The 17985-nt window shown below is 52.6% G+C and overlaps 2 protein-coding genes across 12 annotated transcripts in view; one reads left to right on the forward strand and one right to left on the reverse strand.

Moving 5' to 3' along the window:
* Positions 1 to 10300, reverse strand: Acbd4 (acyl-CoA binding domain containing 4). Of its 9 annotated transcripts, none has more exons than XM_029483799.2 (13): positions 10213 to 10300; positions 9201 to 9318; positions 8911 to 8968; positions 8638 to 8772; positions 8363 to 8481; positions 7987 to 8107; positions 7829 to 7913; positions 7431 to 7551; positions 7091 to 7177; positions 6520 to 6753; positions 5751 to 5890; positions 542 to 660; positions 1 to 356 (listed from the first exon to the last, which is right to left on the reverse strand). In XM_029483799.2, the coding sequence occupies exons 5-13, from the start codon at positions 8442 to 8444 to the stop codon at positions 179 to 181; spliced, it is 1167 nt and encodes a 388-aa protein (XP_029339659.1). In that variant the 5' UTR covers positions 8445 to 8481; positions 8638 to 8772; positions 8911 to 8968; positions 9201 to 9318; positions 10213 to 10300; the 3' UTR covers positions 1 to 178. The 9 variants fall into 9 exon arrangements, with proteins under 9 accessions (XP_029339659.1, XP_029339661.1, XP_029339658.1 ...); XM_029483801.2 differs by having other exon boundaries at positions 542 to 657; positions 8862 to 8968; XM_029483798.2 differs by having other exon boundaries at positions 8862 to 8968.
* Positions 9933 to 17985, forward strand: part of Plcd3 (phospholipase C delta 3) — a 23585-nt gene continuing 15532 nt past the window's right edge. For all 3 annotated transcript variants that reach the window (XM_085829520.1, XM_085829521.1, XM_021177027.3), the window contains exon 1: positions 9933 to 10621. In XM_085829520.1, coding sequence (XP_085685646.1) covers positions 10471 to 10621 — 151 coding nt within the window. In that variant the 5' untranslated portion in view covers positions 9933 to 10470. The remainder of the gene's footprint in view (positions 10622 to 17985) is intronic.

The following is a 17985-nucleotide window of genomic DNA, read 5'->3' on the forward strand; positions in this document are numbered from 1 at the left end:
TGAGGTTTTCTTTTGTTTAATGAAGCGTTCAATTGCACGTGAATCTTCAGTGAAGTCCTGAGCGCGATGTGTACTTGTGCGTGTGTACAGGGCATCCCAGCCCCCAGCGTACACACTCCTCCCATCCCTCCCCACTCCTGCGGGCTCCGGTCTTTCCTGCAACCAACCTTCCAGCCAATCAGTCTTCAGGCCAGGTCCGAGTCCCAACTTGCCCAAGAGCTGAGCCTCGGCAGGGAGCCGAGTCGTCGGGAGCAAAGTCAGGTGACCCAGAGGGTGGGGCCGGCTCACCGCCAACCCCAAAGTTAGGATGTGCACCATGACTGCTTTGGGAACTGCTTTTGGGGCGTAGGTGTGAGCTGCAGGGAAAGATGGGTCTTATGGGAGCCCCCATTAAAGGAGGGAGTGCCAGGGTTTACGAGGATGGGAGGAGGAATTTCTGAAGTTGTTTTTCTAAACCCAGGGAGGCTCAGGGCACAGCAGGACCTTTCGGGGACTCCTCATAGTCTTCTCAGTTGCTAGAGAGACCCCGTCCTTGAGTCACCTCTTCTGGGTCCGAAACTGTCGGAAGAGCCACTGGACAACGAAGGGCCACAGGATAAAGAAGAGCAGCGTGGGAACGGAGAGCCCTAGGGGCCAAGGCCGAGTCCTGGGCGACCTCTGCTGCCAAGAGGGAAGGAATCAGAACCCGGCTCAGGTGCAGTATGTCCTAGTAGTCTACTTCCAGTCACTGGGCCTGGCCTCCCTGAGACTAGGAAGGCCCTACCCTACCTCTGCACCACTGGCCTGAAGCACACCCCTCAATTCTCTCTCACACAGTCCAATCCCACTTGATAGGTGAGGCTGTAGGAAGAGACTAGCTTCCAAGCCAGCTCCTCCAGGCGGCAAAGGAGGCACCCCGCGAGCAGTACTAAAGCCCCGTATTGTAGAACACATACCACATATTTCAAACAAGGATGGGGTACTCTGGTGTCAGTTTCTAAATATCTATTCTAGAAGGAGTCAGGACTCCTGGGAGGAGTTCCTGATTCTAAGGTTGGGGCAGGGAAGATGGGGCAATCAATGTCCGACATCTTGTACTAAAAAACCAGGAAGCCCCTAAACTAAGGGTCTCAGAAGGATCTCCAAAGTTGTGACATTGTAGTACAAAAAGGGGGGGGGGAGCTGCCATATAAATCTGATTGCCTGAGTTCAGTCCCAGGCCTTATTTACAGGTAAGGGAGCACCACAGATGTCCTCTGACACAGACAGACAGACAGACAGACAGACAGACACACACACACACACACACACACACACACATAGCAACAGCACACGGTGGGGGTCTGTAACTCCACTGGATGAGCCAGCTACCTCGAGGCCAGCACTGCTCAAACATGGTGCATGACATACATGTAAACAAAATGCCCATGCCCATAAAATAAACATGAAAGACAAAAAGAAGGGCAGAGTTGGGGCTGGAGAGATGGCTCAGGGTTTAAGAGCACTGGCTGTTCTTCCAGAGGTCCTGAGTTCAATTCCCAGCCACCGCATGGTGGCTCACAACCATCAGTAATGGCATCCAATGCCCTCTTCCACTGTGTGAGTGACAGTGCACTCATATACATTAAAAAAAAAAATGGATCTTTAAAATTTAGGAGTCTGTGGTGATAAAAACAAACAAACCCCATCCAGGAGGTTTTCTACTCCATTCCCTACAACATGGGGGTGGGGGTGGGGTTCGAGACAGGTTTTCTCTATATAGCCCTGGCTGTTCTGGAACTCACTCTGTACACCAGGCTGGCCTTGAACTCAGAAATCTGCCTGCCTCTGCCTCCTAGGTGCTGGGATTAAAGGCATACACCACTACCGCCCAGCACACAGTAGTGGAGCTCTGTGATAGTCCCAGCACCTACATGGTAATCCACAGCCACCCATAACTCCAACTCCAGGGGTCATATAGACATAAAATAAATACATCTTAAACAAACAAAATAAACAGGCTAGGAATGCAGCTCAAAGGTGGAGCACCTTCTAGCATGTTGATGCCCCAAGTTCCATACTAGCACTGTAAAAAAAAAACACAAACAAACAAAAAAAACCCAAAAAGAACAAAAAAAGCAAAAAACAATAAAAGGTAAAGAAGTTGTCATGGTGGCCTTGCCTGTAATCCCAGCACTCAGGAGACTGAGGCAGGAGGGTTGCAGGTTAATTCCAAGGCTAGAGTCTGGCATACATATCAGGACCCTGTCTCAAAAAGAGAATTTAAAAACCAACAGATTTTTGCTCTCACTAAATCACTGTCCAGGCCGATGCGACCAGTCGTTGCCAAACACCTTACAGCTCAGTTGATGAATGACATTCCCTCCTTGGCTTCATAGAGTTGGGGCCACACTGTCACCCTTGCATCCAGTACACTCACTAGTGGTAGAAGGCCAGATGCCACCTGTCCCCTGAGTGTCCCAATATTACAAACATCACTCTGATGTGGTTTGTTGTTGTTTCTTTGTAAAACAATATCAGCTTTATTTATGTGTGTGTGTATGTGTATGTGTGTGGGGGTGGTCATGTGTGTGTGATATGTGTGTGTGATGTGTGTATGTGTGTGTGGTATGTATGTGTGTGTGTGTGTGTGTGTGTGTGTGTGTGTGTGATGTGTGTAAATGCCTATCAAGGACTGATTCTCTGGAGCTGAAGTCCCAGGCATTTCTGAGCTGTCTGACATGGGTGCCAGGAAGTGAACCTGGGGCCTCTGGATGAATAGGAAGCATTCTTTTTGTTGTTGTTGGTTCTTTTTGTTTTTCGAGACAGGGTTTCTCTGTATAGCCCTGGCTGTCCTGGAACTCACTCTGTAGACCAGGCTGGCCTCGAACTCAGAAATTCGCCTGCCCCTGCCTCCCAAGTGATAGCTGATCCATCTTTCCAACCTCTGGAGTTCTGTTTTTATTTTATTAAGACAGGGTCTTACTTTGTAGCTCAGCTAGCCTGGGAACTCACAGCAAACCTCCTGTCTCAGCCTCCCAAGTACTGGGATTACAAGTATAAACTACACTAAGTGGCAAAGGGAAGGGGGTAGAAACAAGGCAAACCACTGTAAGTCCAAGACGAGCCTGGTCTACATGGCAAATTCCAGGCCAGCCGGAGCTACACAATGAGACCCTGTCTCAAACAAACAAGAAACAAAACCAAACCCCAAGGGCTAGAGAGATGTCTCACTTAGGAGCGCTTGCTGCTTTTGCACAGGACCCGGATCTCAAGGTGGCAGCTCACAGCTGTCTTTGATTCCAGGGGAACTGACTTCTGAGGACACCAGACACCAGGCACGCAAGTGGTGCACATACACACATGCAGGCCAAACACCCAAACACATTAAATAAAAAGTCCAGGTAAATAAAGAAAATACTAAAACCAAACACAAGAGTAAGCTACGATAGCTGGCCTCTGATGGAACCCCGCCCAGAATGCATACCTGGATATGAAACCAGGCTCGGTATCTTACACTCAGTGCCCAAGAAACACAACATACAAAGATGTCATACATACATGATTAGACCCCAAAAGGTAGAACATTCTACATGTTCCTGTGCCAGACTAATTCAGGCTGAGGGAGAAGTTAGATGAAGAGCCAGATGTCCCCGGTTTGACATCTGCCTCCCAGCACAGCCAACGACAGTAATGATGATGGTGAACTAGGGACAGTGTGATCCCAGACTGGATAACAACAGCTAGAAAAGGTAGTTCCAGGACAACTAGGAAAATCTGAAATTGAGTTGCATATGTGATATTAAATGTAATAAAATGTATTCAGAGTGGAATGTAAATATAAGCATTATGATATATATACAATTTAGGGTTTTTTTTGTTTTTGGCTAGCCTGGGACTCACATTGTAGCTTAGGCTAGCCTCAAATATCATGGATCTTCCTGCCTCTGTGTCCAGAGTATTAGGATTATAGTATGCTGTTTTGGTTTTTCGAGACAGGGTTTCTCTGTGTAGCCCTGGCTGTCCTGGCACTCACTTTGTAGACCAGGCTGGCCTCGAACTCAGAAATCCGCCTGCCTCTGCCTCCTGAGTGCTGGGATTAAAGGCATGCGCCACCACGCCCGGCTTGTTAACTATCTTTTAAAAAATGCCTAAAATCTGTGAGATGGGTCTGCAAGAAAGGGTACTTGCAGCCAAGCTCGATGCCCCAAGTTTTTGTTGTTGTTGTTGTTTTTTGTGGGTTTTTTTGTTTGTTTGTTTGTTTGTTTTTTTGAGACAGGGTTTCTCTGTATAGCCCTGGCTGTCTTGGAACTCACTTTGTAGACCAGGCTGGCCTTAAACTCAGAAATCCGCCTGCCTCTGCCTCCCGAGTGCTGGGATTAAAGGCGGTGCCCCAAGTTTTAATCTTAAGGACTCATGTGTCAGAAGGAGAGAAGCAATTGTCCTGTGACTTGCACATGTGTGTGTGCATGCATGCACATGTATACACACACAAACACACCACCCTGCCCCCTATTTTAGCCAGGACTGATGCCACTGGCCTGCGATTTCAGTTACTTAGCAATGCTGGGTTTAAACTCCCTCCCCCCTTTGGTGGGGTCAGAGATTGAATCAAGAGCCGTATGCTTCCTAGGGAAATGCCCTATTGCTGAGCTATACCCCCAGCCCAAGCCCAGGTATTTTATAGTCTATAAAACAGATTATAATTTCAACTGGGCAATTTAGTAAGACCTTGTCTCAAACAGAAAAACGGGGCTGACTATCCTTCCTTGATTAGGAATCCCTAGTATTGGGGTGGGGGTAGGGAATCCTTTGCATTTCAAGTGGGTAAAAGGTAAAGGGGGGGATCGTTGAAGAATGCTCTGAGGGGAAAGGTGGCAGTGTTGAAATCCTTGTCACCAGGGCTCAGATCCACCATACCCAGTGGGTTAAAGAGTCACACCAGAGATCCCCAAATAGAGCAGCTAGGCCCATTCCTGGTATAACAACACCAGGCTTCTCTCTAGGGTGAGCACCAGCAGACTTGGGGCCACCTGTGCTCCATCCCTTGCTGTTTAGCCATCATAGATAGCAAAAGAGCCCATTTGAGGAGACCACTGGGTACCGGGCACCATGAAAGCAGTTCAGGAAAGGTCTTCCATGTTATATGCCCTCTGATAAGCTAAATTCTCACACCTCTGTTTCCCCTTTTGTGAGAGGGAAATAAAGCCAGGTGTGGTGGTGGACACCTATAATCCCAGCGCTTGGGAGGCTGGGGCTAGAAGATTAAACATTTAAGCCTTTGTCTTGCCACAAGCAAATAGACAAAAGCCAAGCCTGTAGGCCACATGGGGGGAGAAAAGGAATGAAGGAAGGTGGAAGGGGTGGGGTGGGTGGGGAAAGAATATCAGCAAATCAGTAGCAAGCCAGTAGGCGGCCAGGCAGAGTGGGTAATCAGGGATTGGTCCTCCACTCCTAGCATGCCCTTCCCACACTCCCTCAGGGCATAAACACTCCCACTGAGTGGCTTTAACCCCACCCAGCACTTTGGGGGCAGAGGCAGGAGGATCTCTGGGTTCAAAGCCAACCTGGTCTACAAAGGGAGCTCCAGGCCAGCCAAGGCTACACGGAGAAGCCCTGTCTTGAAAATAAACAATTAATTTAATTAATTAAAATAGAGGTTTCACTATTCTCTGCACAAAGCAGTGGACAGTTGGGAGTCACGGGGCCCAAGCCAAAAGCAGCTGACTGAGGAACCAAGAGTAGACTTCTGAGGTAATCTTCTCCACTCTTGACATGAAGGAAGGACTCACCTGCTTGAGTGGCTGGGGCTTGCTCTCCAGGCTCTGTAGTCTCCTGTGAACGTCCTTCATGCTTTCCTGCATGGCCCGGACTGTCCCCACCAGCCATGTGTCCAACTCCTGTGGGCCTATCAGGCCGCCTCCCAACCCCTCTGTGGAGCACAGACACACAGGGAAAGGACTCAGGAGTCCAGATGCACAATCTGGGGCAGCTCCAGAGAGGGGAAGAATGCCCTGTCCCGCCCCGCACTGGGACCTTGAGCAGGCCTGGCACAGGACAGAGTAAGCAGGCGTTGGAGTGTGGCCACTGGGTGTGTGGCTGTGTGACTCTGGGCAAACCATTCGTCTCTCTGGGCCTTGTCTTAGCTCCTAAAGATGGACGGTGTCTTCCTCACACCCTATCTGCTCAGAGGAACTATTTAGGAAAAGTACCCCTTTGGAGATTTAGCACACAACAAGTTCTAGACAAGCACAAGGCAAACAGAGCTCACTGTTTTTCTTCCCCGGAGAATTCCAAATGGCAGGCAGAGAGAAAGGGCAACTTCCCAGTGCCATACACCCGTCTACAAGTCGCCTGGCTTCGCTGAGGGTGCAGAGGCCAGCGATCTCAGGAAGTGCCAGCACTGGGATTTTGCTCACCCAGGCAGGCTTGCGTTTGGCTGCTGGGTAGCCCTCCCGGGCTGCTCTCCAGTGGCCCCATTCGACTTTAACCTTTGTCCTGACTGGGAGCCCAGGGAAGGCCTAGGGTCCCAAGAACGAGGTCAGGGTAGGAAGCTCTCACCCTTCTCCCCAGGGGACTCGGGGCTGCTCCTGGTGGTCAACTCTCTGCCAGCTGCTTCCTTCTGCTCCGACCAAACCTGCTGAGCCGAGGAGTCCCAGGTCCCAGGGGGGAGGTGGCACAACTCAGGCTCAGCAGCAACAGGGGACAAGACAGGCAGTCTCACCAACTCTGGCTCTAGCTGTTCCACGGAGTCACAGAAAACCTCCAGGTCCGGGTCTCTGGGTAGCCGGGACTCTGGAAGAGAGAAAAGGAAAGGAAGGCTTGTAGGAAGGAGAGCCGCACTGGGGCTGGGGGGTCCCTGCCTTTGGGAGGAGGGGGGAGAGTGGGCCACCGAGTACCAAGTCCTTCCTCAGGAGACCCAGAGTTCTTCCATAGCAGGTACAATGGGCCCAAGATATGAGACCCTGCAGAGAGTCTCAGAGCTTCCCCGAAGAGCACAGGAAGTCTCAGTGTCCCTGGGCATGCGATTCGAAGGGGACAGGGTGGCATCCGGCTTCTTCCCCCCCACCCCCTGCAAGTATCCCTTCCCAGTCTAGGTATGGTCCTGTATCCCTCCCGCTCAGCAGCAAACCTGGACTTGGAGGCACTGGCTCCTTGGGGACACAAGAAGGCTCTGGAGCCGCCTGATCCTCTCTCGGCACCACCGGCTCCTTCCAACCTGTCAAGACACAGCACTCAGACTCAAAGGTGGGGCAGGGAAGAGGCTGGCATCTTCCAGTGAGAGCAAGTCCCTTGTCCCCATTAGTCATGCATACTGGCTGATAACAGGGGCACCAACTCAGGTCCTCACAGAAACCACACACACCTACAGCTCTTGGCTCCTGCTGCCCTACAGCTGACAACCACCCAACAGCCTAGACCCGAGACAGTTCACTCTGTTGTTATCAGGGCTCCCATTCTGGAGATCTGACCTGTGACCCTTCTCAAGAAGGTTTCTGGGGGCCTCGGCATGTCAGGGATCACCTGGTACAGGGGCTCGAAATAAGCAAACAAATCCACTGCCACCTCGCCCAGGGGCACTGTGTCGATCACCTGTGCAGGAAGGGGTTCTAATGGAGCAAGCTGGTCCCGCCCGTTACCACCCACAAACCCCCTCTCCAGCTTTGCCCCGAACTACCTCCGTTCCATACACTTCCACCTCGTATCAGTCAGGATCAGACAGAATTGGGGGGGTGGGGGGGGAAAGGGCAACAGAAAAAGGATTTCCAAAAAAAAAAAAAAAATCAATGGATAGAAAACATGGAAGCACATCCCTGGAAGACAGAGGGGCAAGCCACCCTTAGGGACAGAGCACCACAGCCCTCACTACCTTCTGTGCCACCAGCTTCATCTCAGAGATGTAGGCAGACATGGCTTCCTCCCTGCTCATCTTGCCCAGTCTGTTCCAGGCATCCCTAGGAGGCAGAGGTCCTGTGAGAAGTCTGGGTAACAGCTGAGGCATTTGTACCCTGCAGGAGGGGAGCTCACCACTTGTAACGTCCAATGGGGTCCCAGAACCCAGGCCGGGGGACCAGGCAGGGCCCCATGGTAGCCTGCTTGTAGTAGCTGTAGAATCGCAGCATCTCTTCATAGGAGGGGCGGTAAGAGCCTGAGCAGAGGGTTGGGAAGGGGAGGGTACCTCATCAGCCCCGGGTCCAAAAGGGTGGAGGCTGCACCTTGGAAGGGCAAAGGTGGCCCCGGATCTCACTCATAGCATCTAAGACAGGAAGCAGAGGGGACCCCACCACAGCCTAGGGAGGAACTTGTCTGTCAACATTTGCAGGGTACAGGCCCAGTTTCATCTCATCTCGGGGTCGGAGCCCAACCATTGTGAACCCTAAAATGCTGATCTGTACAGGCTCACCATTCTTAGGCAGGTTCTGAATGACGCTGACTGCTGCCTGGAACTGTTTTTGACAGTCGGGCTCTTCCTTCTCGGTACCCATGCTGCTCCGAGCTCTGGAGCCCTACTTTGAAGCGACTCTGCAAGAGTGAGTGTCAATGTGACCAGGCTTCATGGTCCACGGTGGCATCCTAAGTAAGCCACCGGACCGGTTCCCAGAGGGGCAAACTTAGTCCTAAGAACTGATCGCTACCCCAGGAGGCCAGAAGTTGAGCTGAGAAGGCTCCTTCTCCTACCTCAAAGCAGCGCCAATGAGGCCAGGGTGGCGAGGACCACCAGCTTGGCCATGAGTGCGAGGGGAGGCAGGTGGCAAGGGTCTCAGAGCCACGTACGTCCCCTGATGCACCTCTCTAGACACCCATTTCCAATTCCTGAACGGGCGAATCAGCGAACGAGGAGGAGTCAGGATGGGACGAACAGCCTTCCACCCTGGCTCCCCGCGCCCCGGCCTCTCACTCACCCCTAGGCGCCCACTGCCAGGACACCAGGGTCCTCTTCTCATCACTCACCAGTGGCTTCCGATTGACCTCTTGTTCCAGAGGGGCAGGGATAGGGCGGGATACAGAGCTAGGAGAAAAGCCAACCAGAGGCACCGTTTCGTATTGGTCTTTTATACCCTAACCAGTCAGGAAGGCTCTTTCAAGAGTATGCAAATAATGCTATTCTGCCTCGCCCAGCCAGGCGGGGCTAATTTATGGGTGGCATTCCGCACCGCGCGACTGCCCGAGGCGGGCTGCAGCGCCTCCCGGTGGACACACTGATGGTCGCGGAGTCCTCGCGCCCCCTGGTGGAAACTCACGGGAGTGGGTCGCGGGCTCCGCCTGTCCGAGGCACCTCGACTCAGCTCTTGGAACACGTCTACGCTGGCAATAGAGGAGAGTCCTGGAGCCCGGCGTTCCGCAGAAAGGACACTGGAGCTGAGTTTTGGGAAAAGTAAGAGTGAACCAGAAAAATAACAACAACAAAAAAAGAACATTCCTGGAAGGAATCAAGAGATCAAGCAGAGGCGAAGGTTTGACATATAGTAAGCAAATTTAAGATCGCAGTGGTGATGGGGACTTAAGCTAGTATGAAGAATTGTCGGGACTTGGATAAATGAGAAAAGAATACAGAGGGGCAAGTAGATGGAGATTCCAGGACTCGAGAATCGCTACTTTTAGCGTGGGAAGCCTGGCTGTAGGTCGCGTCCAAGTGACAATATACGACCAGCTCGCTGCCCCTATCCAAAGCTCGTGCTTGAAAGCCACATGCACACCCCACCCTTTCGCATTCGCAAGGGTATGTCTAACACTACACCGGCACCCGTACAAGGAGGTTTTTCATGGGCTGACGTCATCAACACCTTGGCAGAGTGTTGTGCAGATCCCTTGACCAAGGATGGAGTGTCGCTCTGGAGTACCAAGCTTCTGGAACTCTAAACTTAGTCTCATCTTAGTCTTCAGATCGGTTGGCCGCAAGACGTCCACCTTTGAGGACTGGCTATTGGCCCGGAGCCCGGAGGTTAATTCATGACGTCACTGCCCGAGCCTCTCGTCCCCATTCCTGCGCAGCTCTGCTCCAGAATTCTATGGGTTTCCTCTGTACCAGGACCCTGTGTCCCGGGACGATCTCCTATAGATCTATCCCTTGTCTGGCTCCCTAAGGAACGCGGCTAAGGTGGATGGACTAGGGTCCTGAGTTCCCAGAAAAATGTGTCTGCGCCGGAGGACAATCCTATCCCTCCGAGAAATTCAATTCCCTTCAACAGGGACTCTGGCCACTGGTAGAAAGGAGATCCGGGGACCTCTGAGGAAATGGAAAGACCGACTCACTAGCAGGGGCGAACGCGTAGACACCAGGGCGCGCAGCTCCAGGCCTGGGGTCCCGCAGGCGCCTCGCACCGCCTAAGTTCGGCCTCGCTCCGCCCACCTCCACCTCGTCCCTCCCTCTCTCCCTCCTCCCGAGGTCTCCTCCTCCTGACTCTTAGGGCGCCGCTAAGTTTCTTAGTTCCGAACCGCGCCGCGAGCTGTGTTCCCGTTGCCCGGTTCTCACGCACAGATCCCGGGCCTGGCCCTGGGCCCTTCGAGACCATGCTGTGCGGTGGCTGGAGAAGGAGCCGCCGCTCGCCGGAGGAATCCCGGGTGTCCGCCCAGGTCGCAGCGCCCCTCGCGTTCCCGCCCTCGCCCGCGTCGTCGGACAGCAGCACCAAAAGGCCTGGGCTACGGGCACTGAAGAAGATGGGTCAGTGACACACAAGGATGGGTCCGGGTGGGCGCGCACTGTCTCTAGGGACAACCTGGACGGAGCGGGGTGTACGGGCCAACTGGTTTCCCAGGGTGCTTGGAATTGGGGGGGGATCTGACCAGGAGCACCAGCACTGTTCCAGTTGGGGTTCACACCTGGGGTCATGAGACTCCCAGGCTGTTTTAGAAGGCTTGGATGCCCCGGTGCATTCTCACCGGGAGGCGCTCGCGGGGCCGTGCTGGGGTGAGAATTTGGGACTAGGGGCATGGATAGGGTTGCTGGAGAGTGAGAAGAATGGACTGAGAGATAAAGCTTGGAGTTAGGTTGGGGATGTAGCTCAATCGGTAGAGCTCTTAGCTCTGGGTCAGATCCCCAGTATCACAACAACTTACTGTTGTTAATCTCCCAGCACTGGCGAGGTGTCAGTAGGAGGATCAGGAGTTCAAGGTCATTCTCTGCCACAAAGTAAAATGTGTGTGTGTGGTGTGGTGGTGTATGTGTGTGTGTGTGTGTGGTGTGTGGTGTGTGTGTGCATGTGTGTGTGTGCGTGTGTGTGGTGTGTGTGTGTGTGCATGTGTGTGGTGTGTGTGTGTGTGTGTGTATGAGTCTGGGATATATGAGACTCTGTTCTGTTTCAAAAAAAAAAAAAAAAATACAATGCCAGACAGTGGTGGCGCATGCCTTTAATCCCAGCACTCGGGAGGCAGAGGCAGGCAGAGGTACATTCAAGTGCTACTTGAGGTCTCTGGGCATCTTACAGCACCTGCTGCTCTTGATCCTGAGGAGCTGTTTGCAGATGGCCTCTGGGAGATTCTAGACACCCAAGCCAGCCCTGTAACCCTCAGGTCTTCTCTGCCAGCTGGTAACAAAGCCCTGGCAAGACCCGGGGGCAATGGTGCGAAACAGTCCAGCTTCCTATTTCAGAGGTGAGGGAAGTCACTAGTCTTTAAGGAGCCCTAGAGTCAGCTCAATACTGCTGTGGTTTGCAGGTGTGGTGCTAAGCTCACCTTCCTGAGGTAGGTGTCCTGAACCCCATTTCACAGAGGAGGAAACTGACTCAGACATCAAAGAATCTAGTCAGGGCCACTCAGACTGTGTGCCATCCCAACCTACACGATCAGAGTCCCGGCAAAATGGGACTCCCTAGGCTTGAACAAGGAGCATCAGTGAAAGCATTTTATAAACTGTGAAGTGCAGGAAACTGAAGTGGTTTCTCAGGACTGTCAACCTGGTGCCAGAACTCAGGGGTCCCAGATGCCAGCCTCCTCGGCTTCCCTCTCAGCTGTGCCCTCCTCTTCCTCATTCCACCGGAATGTATTGGATGTCCTCACTGTGAGCACTGTGCCTGGGGCAGATCTTCATCCTTCTCCGGTGTAGTCATTCAAGAAGTCAATATTTACCTACCATACAACAACAAACACGGCACACGCGGTCCTGTCCAAAGAGAGCTAAACAACTCAGTATTGCTGTCAGAAGATGGACCTTGAGGGAAAGAGTCAGGGAGGGAGGAGTAGACTGTGATGCTAGGGAGGCAGAGAAGACCCCACTGAACCCCAGAGCTGGACGGAAGCTCATGTGAAGAGGAGAGAGGTAGACAGACACCTTAGGGCTTCTCTGAAGCTTGGGTGGCGCTAAGGGTTCCAGAAAATCCACTGGCTGAGTTAGAGGAGCGGATGGATTATAGGGTGGTCAAATAGGGCTGAAAGGAGGCAGGGAGTAGCTCATGAAGAGGTATTGGGGTTCAGGTGAGAGCGGCACAGAAGAGAAGGATGCACAGACACGAGGAGGAGACAGGGTGGTGGCTGTCTAATATGAAGTCAGCCGTCTCTGGCTAGAGGTGGCACTAGTGGGGTTGGCTGTGTAAGATGATCTGCCACGGAGGCAGGACAGGGCTCTCAGGAGAAGCAGCCTGAGCCGTTGGCCCCTGGGGGTCGTGGAAGTTGCTGGGGACAGAGAGGAAGCTTTCCCACACCTGGGGCCATTTGCTGAGCCCCCGTCAGTGGCCACAGCACTAGGCCAGAGGCTGAGGCCACCAAGCAGGACAACTGAGGCTTGCCCTAGAGGTACACAGTGTAATAAGAAGAGACTTGTGGACACATAATTACGGGAGCGCCCAACTGAGTGTGTGTCAGCTGAGGGAGGCTGCATGGGAGCTCTGAGGAGCTCACCCTGGAACTATGTACATATCAGCATGTCATCGTGCCCTCCCTGCCACTGGCTGAGTGACTGCTGAGTGACCACACAGAGTGTGTAGGGAATGCCACCTCCTCAAGCAGTGCTGAACCCACAATGGCTGAGGCCTAGGCCTGTCACCCCCCCGTAGCTTCCATCCCCGCTGCAGATGCTGCCCCTCGTGAGATGACCCTCACCACCCTGCTCAGGCTAAGAGAAAACAGATCTTATTTCAGGTCAAGGAACTGGAGCAGGGAGTATCTCAGAGGAGCCCCAGGGAGGAAAAGGCCTGTGGAGCCACAGTAGGGGGAACCAGGCCAAGGACAGGGGAGGAGAGGACTGGGAGCCATCTGCAGCTTGGGGTGGGGGTTAGGGGTGGGCCAGACCAGCTCTTCAGGGAATCATAATATCCTGAGCACTCCTGCCCACTGGGCTTACCTTAGACTTCACCCTACTTATTTCTCAGCCTTTCCTGGGGCATGTGCCCTCCTCAGTGACAGAGAGACAGAATGTGACAGGATAAAGCCATTAAGGGACCCTGGCTGCCTGCCATCACAATCAAGGTTCCAAGGGCACGCTTTATTGCCACAGTTAGTGAGTGCTAACTCCTTCATAGCATCGTGCCGTGTGCTCTGTGTATCATCCCATTGCACGCTCACAGTCACATGAGATAGATGGCACCACAAGTGTCATTTTACCATGAGGTAACAGGCCCAGAGAGGGCTCAAGGCTGGAAGCAAGCCAGCTGTGGTGGCCCGTGCCTGGAATCTCAGCCCTGGAGAGATGGAGTGGCCAGCCTGGTGAACAGATTGAGTTCTAGGCCAGAAAGGTCTATGTATCCATCAAGGCCCTGTCTCAAAGCAAAGGAAACCAAAAAAGCCAGAAGTGATGGAGAGATTTGAATCCTAGTGCTGTGGTCCTGAGTCTAGGCTCTAAATGCAGGGATGAAGGAGACTCTCATCAGGAAAGGACCAGCTGTTTCCCAGAGGTGTCTCCTTGAGGGGCCAATGAGATATAGGGTGCTAAATTTAAATGTCAGGTAGACAAAAAAGAATTTTGAATGTACCTATGTATCTATCTCTAGAAAGTGTATGTAAATTACATATCCATGGTTATATATACTTTGGGTGGGGGGTGTCTGAGGACGGAACCCATGGCTTTGAGCATGCCGGACAGGCACTGAAGAACATCTGGAGCCCTGTGGGGTAGACTTACATTAGAGAGGTGTTTGCTGTTTATCTTAAACTCTCACGTAAAGGAGTCCCAACATCCCATTCTGCCCTGCCTGTCCAAGCCTGCAAGCTTAGGCTCCACCCAGACCCCTAATCCTCTTGACGGGCAGACAGAGTGCTGAGTAGACACAATCTGGTTCCCGTGGTCTGTGTTTGCTTACTCCTCTGATAAACGTGCCTGGGTGAGGAGCCTTTCCCAATGGCCTGTCCAGGATGTCCCCTTCTGGGTGAGTCGAGCTGGCCTGGGGTGGAGACGGCCTGAGGGGAGCTTTCTGAGACCTTAGACCTAGCAGGTGCCTTGACTGGGCGGTAGGGAGGGCAGGGCCGCCTGGAGCCTCCCCACCTCACCATCCCTTGACCCCGTTCATGCCTGTTCTGACCCAGACAAGCCCAGAAGGTACCACACCCTCAACTCCCCGGTCTACAGGCCTCTGGGGGCAAGCCCCACCTCCCCTTCCAGCTTTTTTTTTTTTCATCTTCCCAGGAATGTTATGGAAAATACTGAGCACTCCCTCTCTCCCTTGCTCTCTCTGGCTTCTGTGTGATGGTCAGCTGGGACAAGGAGCTGGGCATCCTTGGTACCTGGGACAATGGGGCTGGTTTAGGGATTGGGGCAGGAAGGTCATGGCAAACATGGCTATTGTGTGTCTTTTCCAGCACTTCATAAACTCAGCCACGAGGAAATGCTGCTGGCTCCCACCCCCCCTCACACACACTTTGGCAGGAGCAGTGGACTGCCCTGTTCCTGCATGTCTCACATTCCTGACAGAGCCCCGTGTGCTTTTCCTGACTGATAGTGCAGTGCGTGCGATGGTACGCACATGCACACACACACACACACACACACACACACACACACACATGCTACCTCCCCATGCTGACCTGCCTTCCTCCCGCCCAACCCACAGGTCTAGAGGAACACAGAAGTATACATCACCCCCGTTATAGTCACACCTACTCTACACATAGCCCTCTGTTAAATGCTCAGAACCTTACAGCCGTGTCTGCCAGTCTACACCGGCCTCTGCTCACTACGCAGCCCCTGCCTTGGGTATCCACACTGTTTTTAGCAGTGCTAGGATCTGGGAGCCCTTCCTAACTGAGCACTGTGCGTTTTTTGTTTTTGTTTTTGTTTTTGTTTTGTTTTGTTTTGTTTTGTTTTTGGTTTTTCCAGACACGGTTTCTCTGTGTAGCCCTGGCTATCCTGGAACTCACTTTGTAGACCAGGCTGGCCTCAAACTCAGAAATCCACCTGCCTCTGCCTCCAGAGTGCTGGGATTAAAGGCGTGTGCCACCACGCCCGGCGCACTGTGCATTTTTACTGGTTCTCCCACGGCTTGTGTTCCAGCTTAGACAACCCCCACCCCCTTAGCTCCCAGTTCAGTCTTACTTCACTACCTGGTTAGCTGTCCTGTGCCTCCTCCTCAGCAGGTTTATTGAGATAATTCATGTTCTGTATAATTCAGCTACTTAGCATAGAGCCTAGCCAGGAGTGCACACACCTGCAGCCGCAGCACTTAGAGACTGACGCTGGAGGATTGCTGTAAGTTTGTATGTGAGTTTCTGTTTGGAGGTGGAAAAGGCTACAGTAATTTTTGGTATATTATTAAAATTTTAATAATTGGGGACTCAGTCAGGTAGCTCATTTCTATAATCACAACACTGGGGAGCTGAGGCAGGAGAATTGTGAGTTTAGGGTTAGTCTGTGTCTAGACGTCTTGTTTCAAAAACACGTGAGTGGGTGTGTATGTGTGTGATAAAATTGATTGTTCTAGGCCTGGAAATATAACTCAGTGGCATACAATTTTTATGCCTGAAGACCTGGGCATGAAGAGGGAAGGAAGGGGTGGGGAGCGGGGAGAGAGGCAAACATCTATAATCTCAACATGCAAGGGCAGAGGCAAGAGTTCAGGGCCAGCCTGGGCTACGTGGCAAAGAAACTTCTCTGAACAGCAAGATAAAAGCAAACCAAAAATGAAACCCCTGACTGGTAGTATCAGTAATGCCAGGACATGGGAGATGGGGGCCGGAGGCTCAGGAGTGTAAGGCCATCCTTGGCTGCAGAGTGGGGTTGAGGCCAGTATCTAAGTGGTTGGCTCCTGGCATTTCTGCTCACTTGATATGCAGCTGTCATCATTACCTAGTGCCAAAGCTTTCCGTAGTTAACCCACCCCCACCCCCCCAGGTACGTTATAACCATTAGTTTCCCCTGCCAGTGATCTGCTTTCTGTCTTTGAGGCTTAGTATACAGCCTATCAGGAGTGCTAGTTCTGTGAAACTGCCAGTTCTGTGTGTCTCGAATCCGTTCAATCACAAGATCTGTATCACTTAGGGACCCAGTTTCTGTCACTGACCATCAGATTTCACGGCCAGTGTGCCAGGTGGCGCAGATTTCGCTTTCATCATCATTATCACTAGAAAGATAGTTTTGATATTTAGCCCAGGTTGGCCCTTTAACTCTCCATAATCTCCCCTGTCAGCCTCCTGAAAGCTGGCATTCCAGGCAGGCCCTCCACCGCTTTCCTTTGTCTCTGCCATGCTTCAATTCTCAGGTCATCTTGGTTGGGCGCTCGGGTAGTTACCACCTCTGGCTCTTCACCTTCCATTTCCTCCCTATTGTTATTTAATGAGCAGTGCCCCTCCCGCACAGTTGAGAGTGGTTGTGGACTCAGCCCAGGGTCCCGTAGAAAACCCACAGTCACAGTAGGATGCAGGAGGGGTGTGAGCCTGTACAGGGCTTGTAATTTATGAGACACCTGTGGGGTTGGGCCTGGCTGAACCCAACATCTGTTTCCTGGTGGTCAGGTAGAGAGCCAGCACCCACGTTACTGCCCTACGTCTGGGCCTCCTGCTGGCCTTGCCCCTTGCTTTTGATGACCCTGCTCATGGCTTAAGAGTGCCCACCTGGGCCCCAGCCCCTGGCGCAGCTTGGTTATACACTCTCACTATGGACTCCGTTTGACTTTTTCTTTTTTCCCCCCCTCTTGGATGGGAGAGGGTCCTTTGGGGTGAGATAAGGTCACAGTCTACAGTTTAGGCTGGCCTCGAACTTGGTAATCCTCCTGACTTAACCCTCTCAACCGCTGAGATTTCTGGTGTGAGCCACCACCCCTGGCTCTGGTTGGCTTTTCTATGGATGTGTGGTTACGGTGTAAGTAAGGGTGGTGGAGACCGGTGACACTTGGGTGGGTCGCTTTTCCATCCCAACAGACTCTAGCGATTGAGCCCAGGGGTGAGGACAGGAGTATAGGAGGCCTTGTCAACTGTGGAAAGTTGCTTCAGTGGAAGCCATCATCAGGCTTTACGACTGCCAGGCTCAATCTCAGTGGCCTGTTTGCCGAAGGCTGGGGACAAAGCAGGCCCGCTGTGACTCACCTCCATTTCCGGGCTTAGTCACTCCCCAGCCCCCTCCCCACTCCCCCTGGGCTTGGCATCAGAGGACTGGCCCAGTTAGGGGAGGTGACCTCAGCTGAGGAGCCTTTCCAGGCTGCTGGGGTGAAGGAAGGGTGAGCCCAGCTACCTTTGGTCCCAGGCCTGGTGGCGCCATCAGTGCCCCCTGCATGCCCTGCCCCTGTTGTTTCTCTGGATCAGATAATTCAGATTGCCTGAATAAATACGATAGAAAGAGGGAGGAGGGAGGGTGACTCGGAGTGATCCCTTAGCCTAGCTATATGGAAACAGTATTTCAGCCCCGTCCTGATCAGGGGCACGAAGGGGAACAGAAACTGAAGACCTCAGTCCTCTACCCCAGGGAATCCACAGATACCTAAGGGAGGGCAGGCTACTCCTGCCCGGAGACACTGATTTTTAGTCATGGTCACCCTTAAACTGTAAGGTAAATTTGGGGGCTGAGGAGACAGTTCAGTCAGGAAAGTGCTTACTGTGTAAGCTTGAGGTGTGGTGGCACATACCTATCATCCCTGTGTTGAGGAGGCAGAGCCAAGGTCAGATCAGTGC

The sequence above is a fragment of the Mus caroli genome, unplaced genomic scaffold (genome assembly GCF_978045245.1).
Source record: "Mus caroli unplaced genomic scaffold, Mus_caroli_1 scaffold_13, whole genome shotgun sequence".
Classification (NCBI taxonomy): Eukaryota; Metazoa; Chordata; class Mammalia; order Rodentia; family Muridae; genus Mus; species Mus caroli.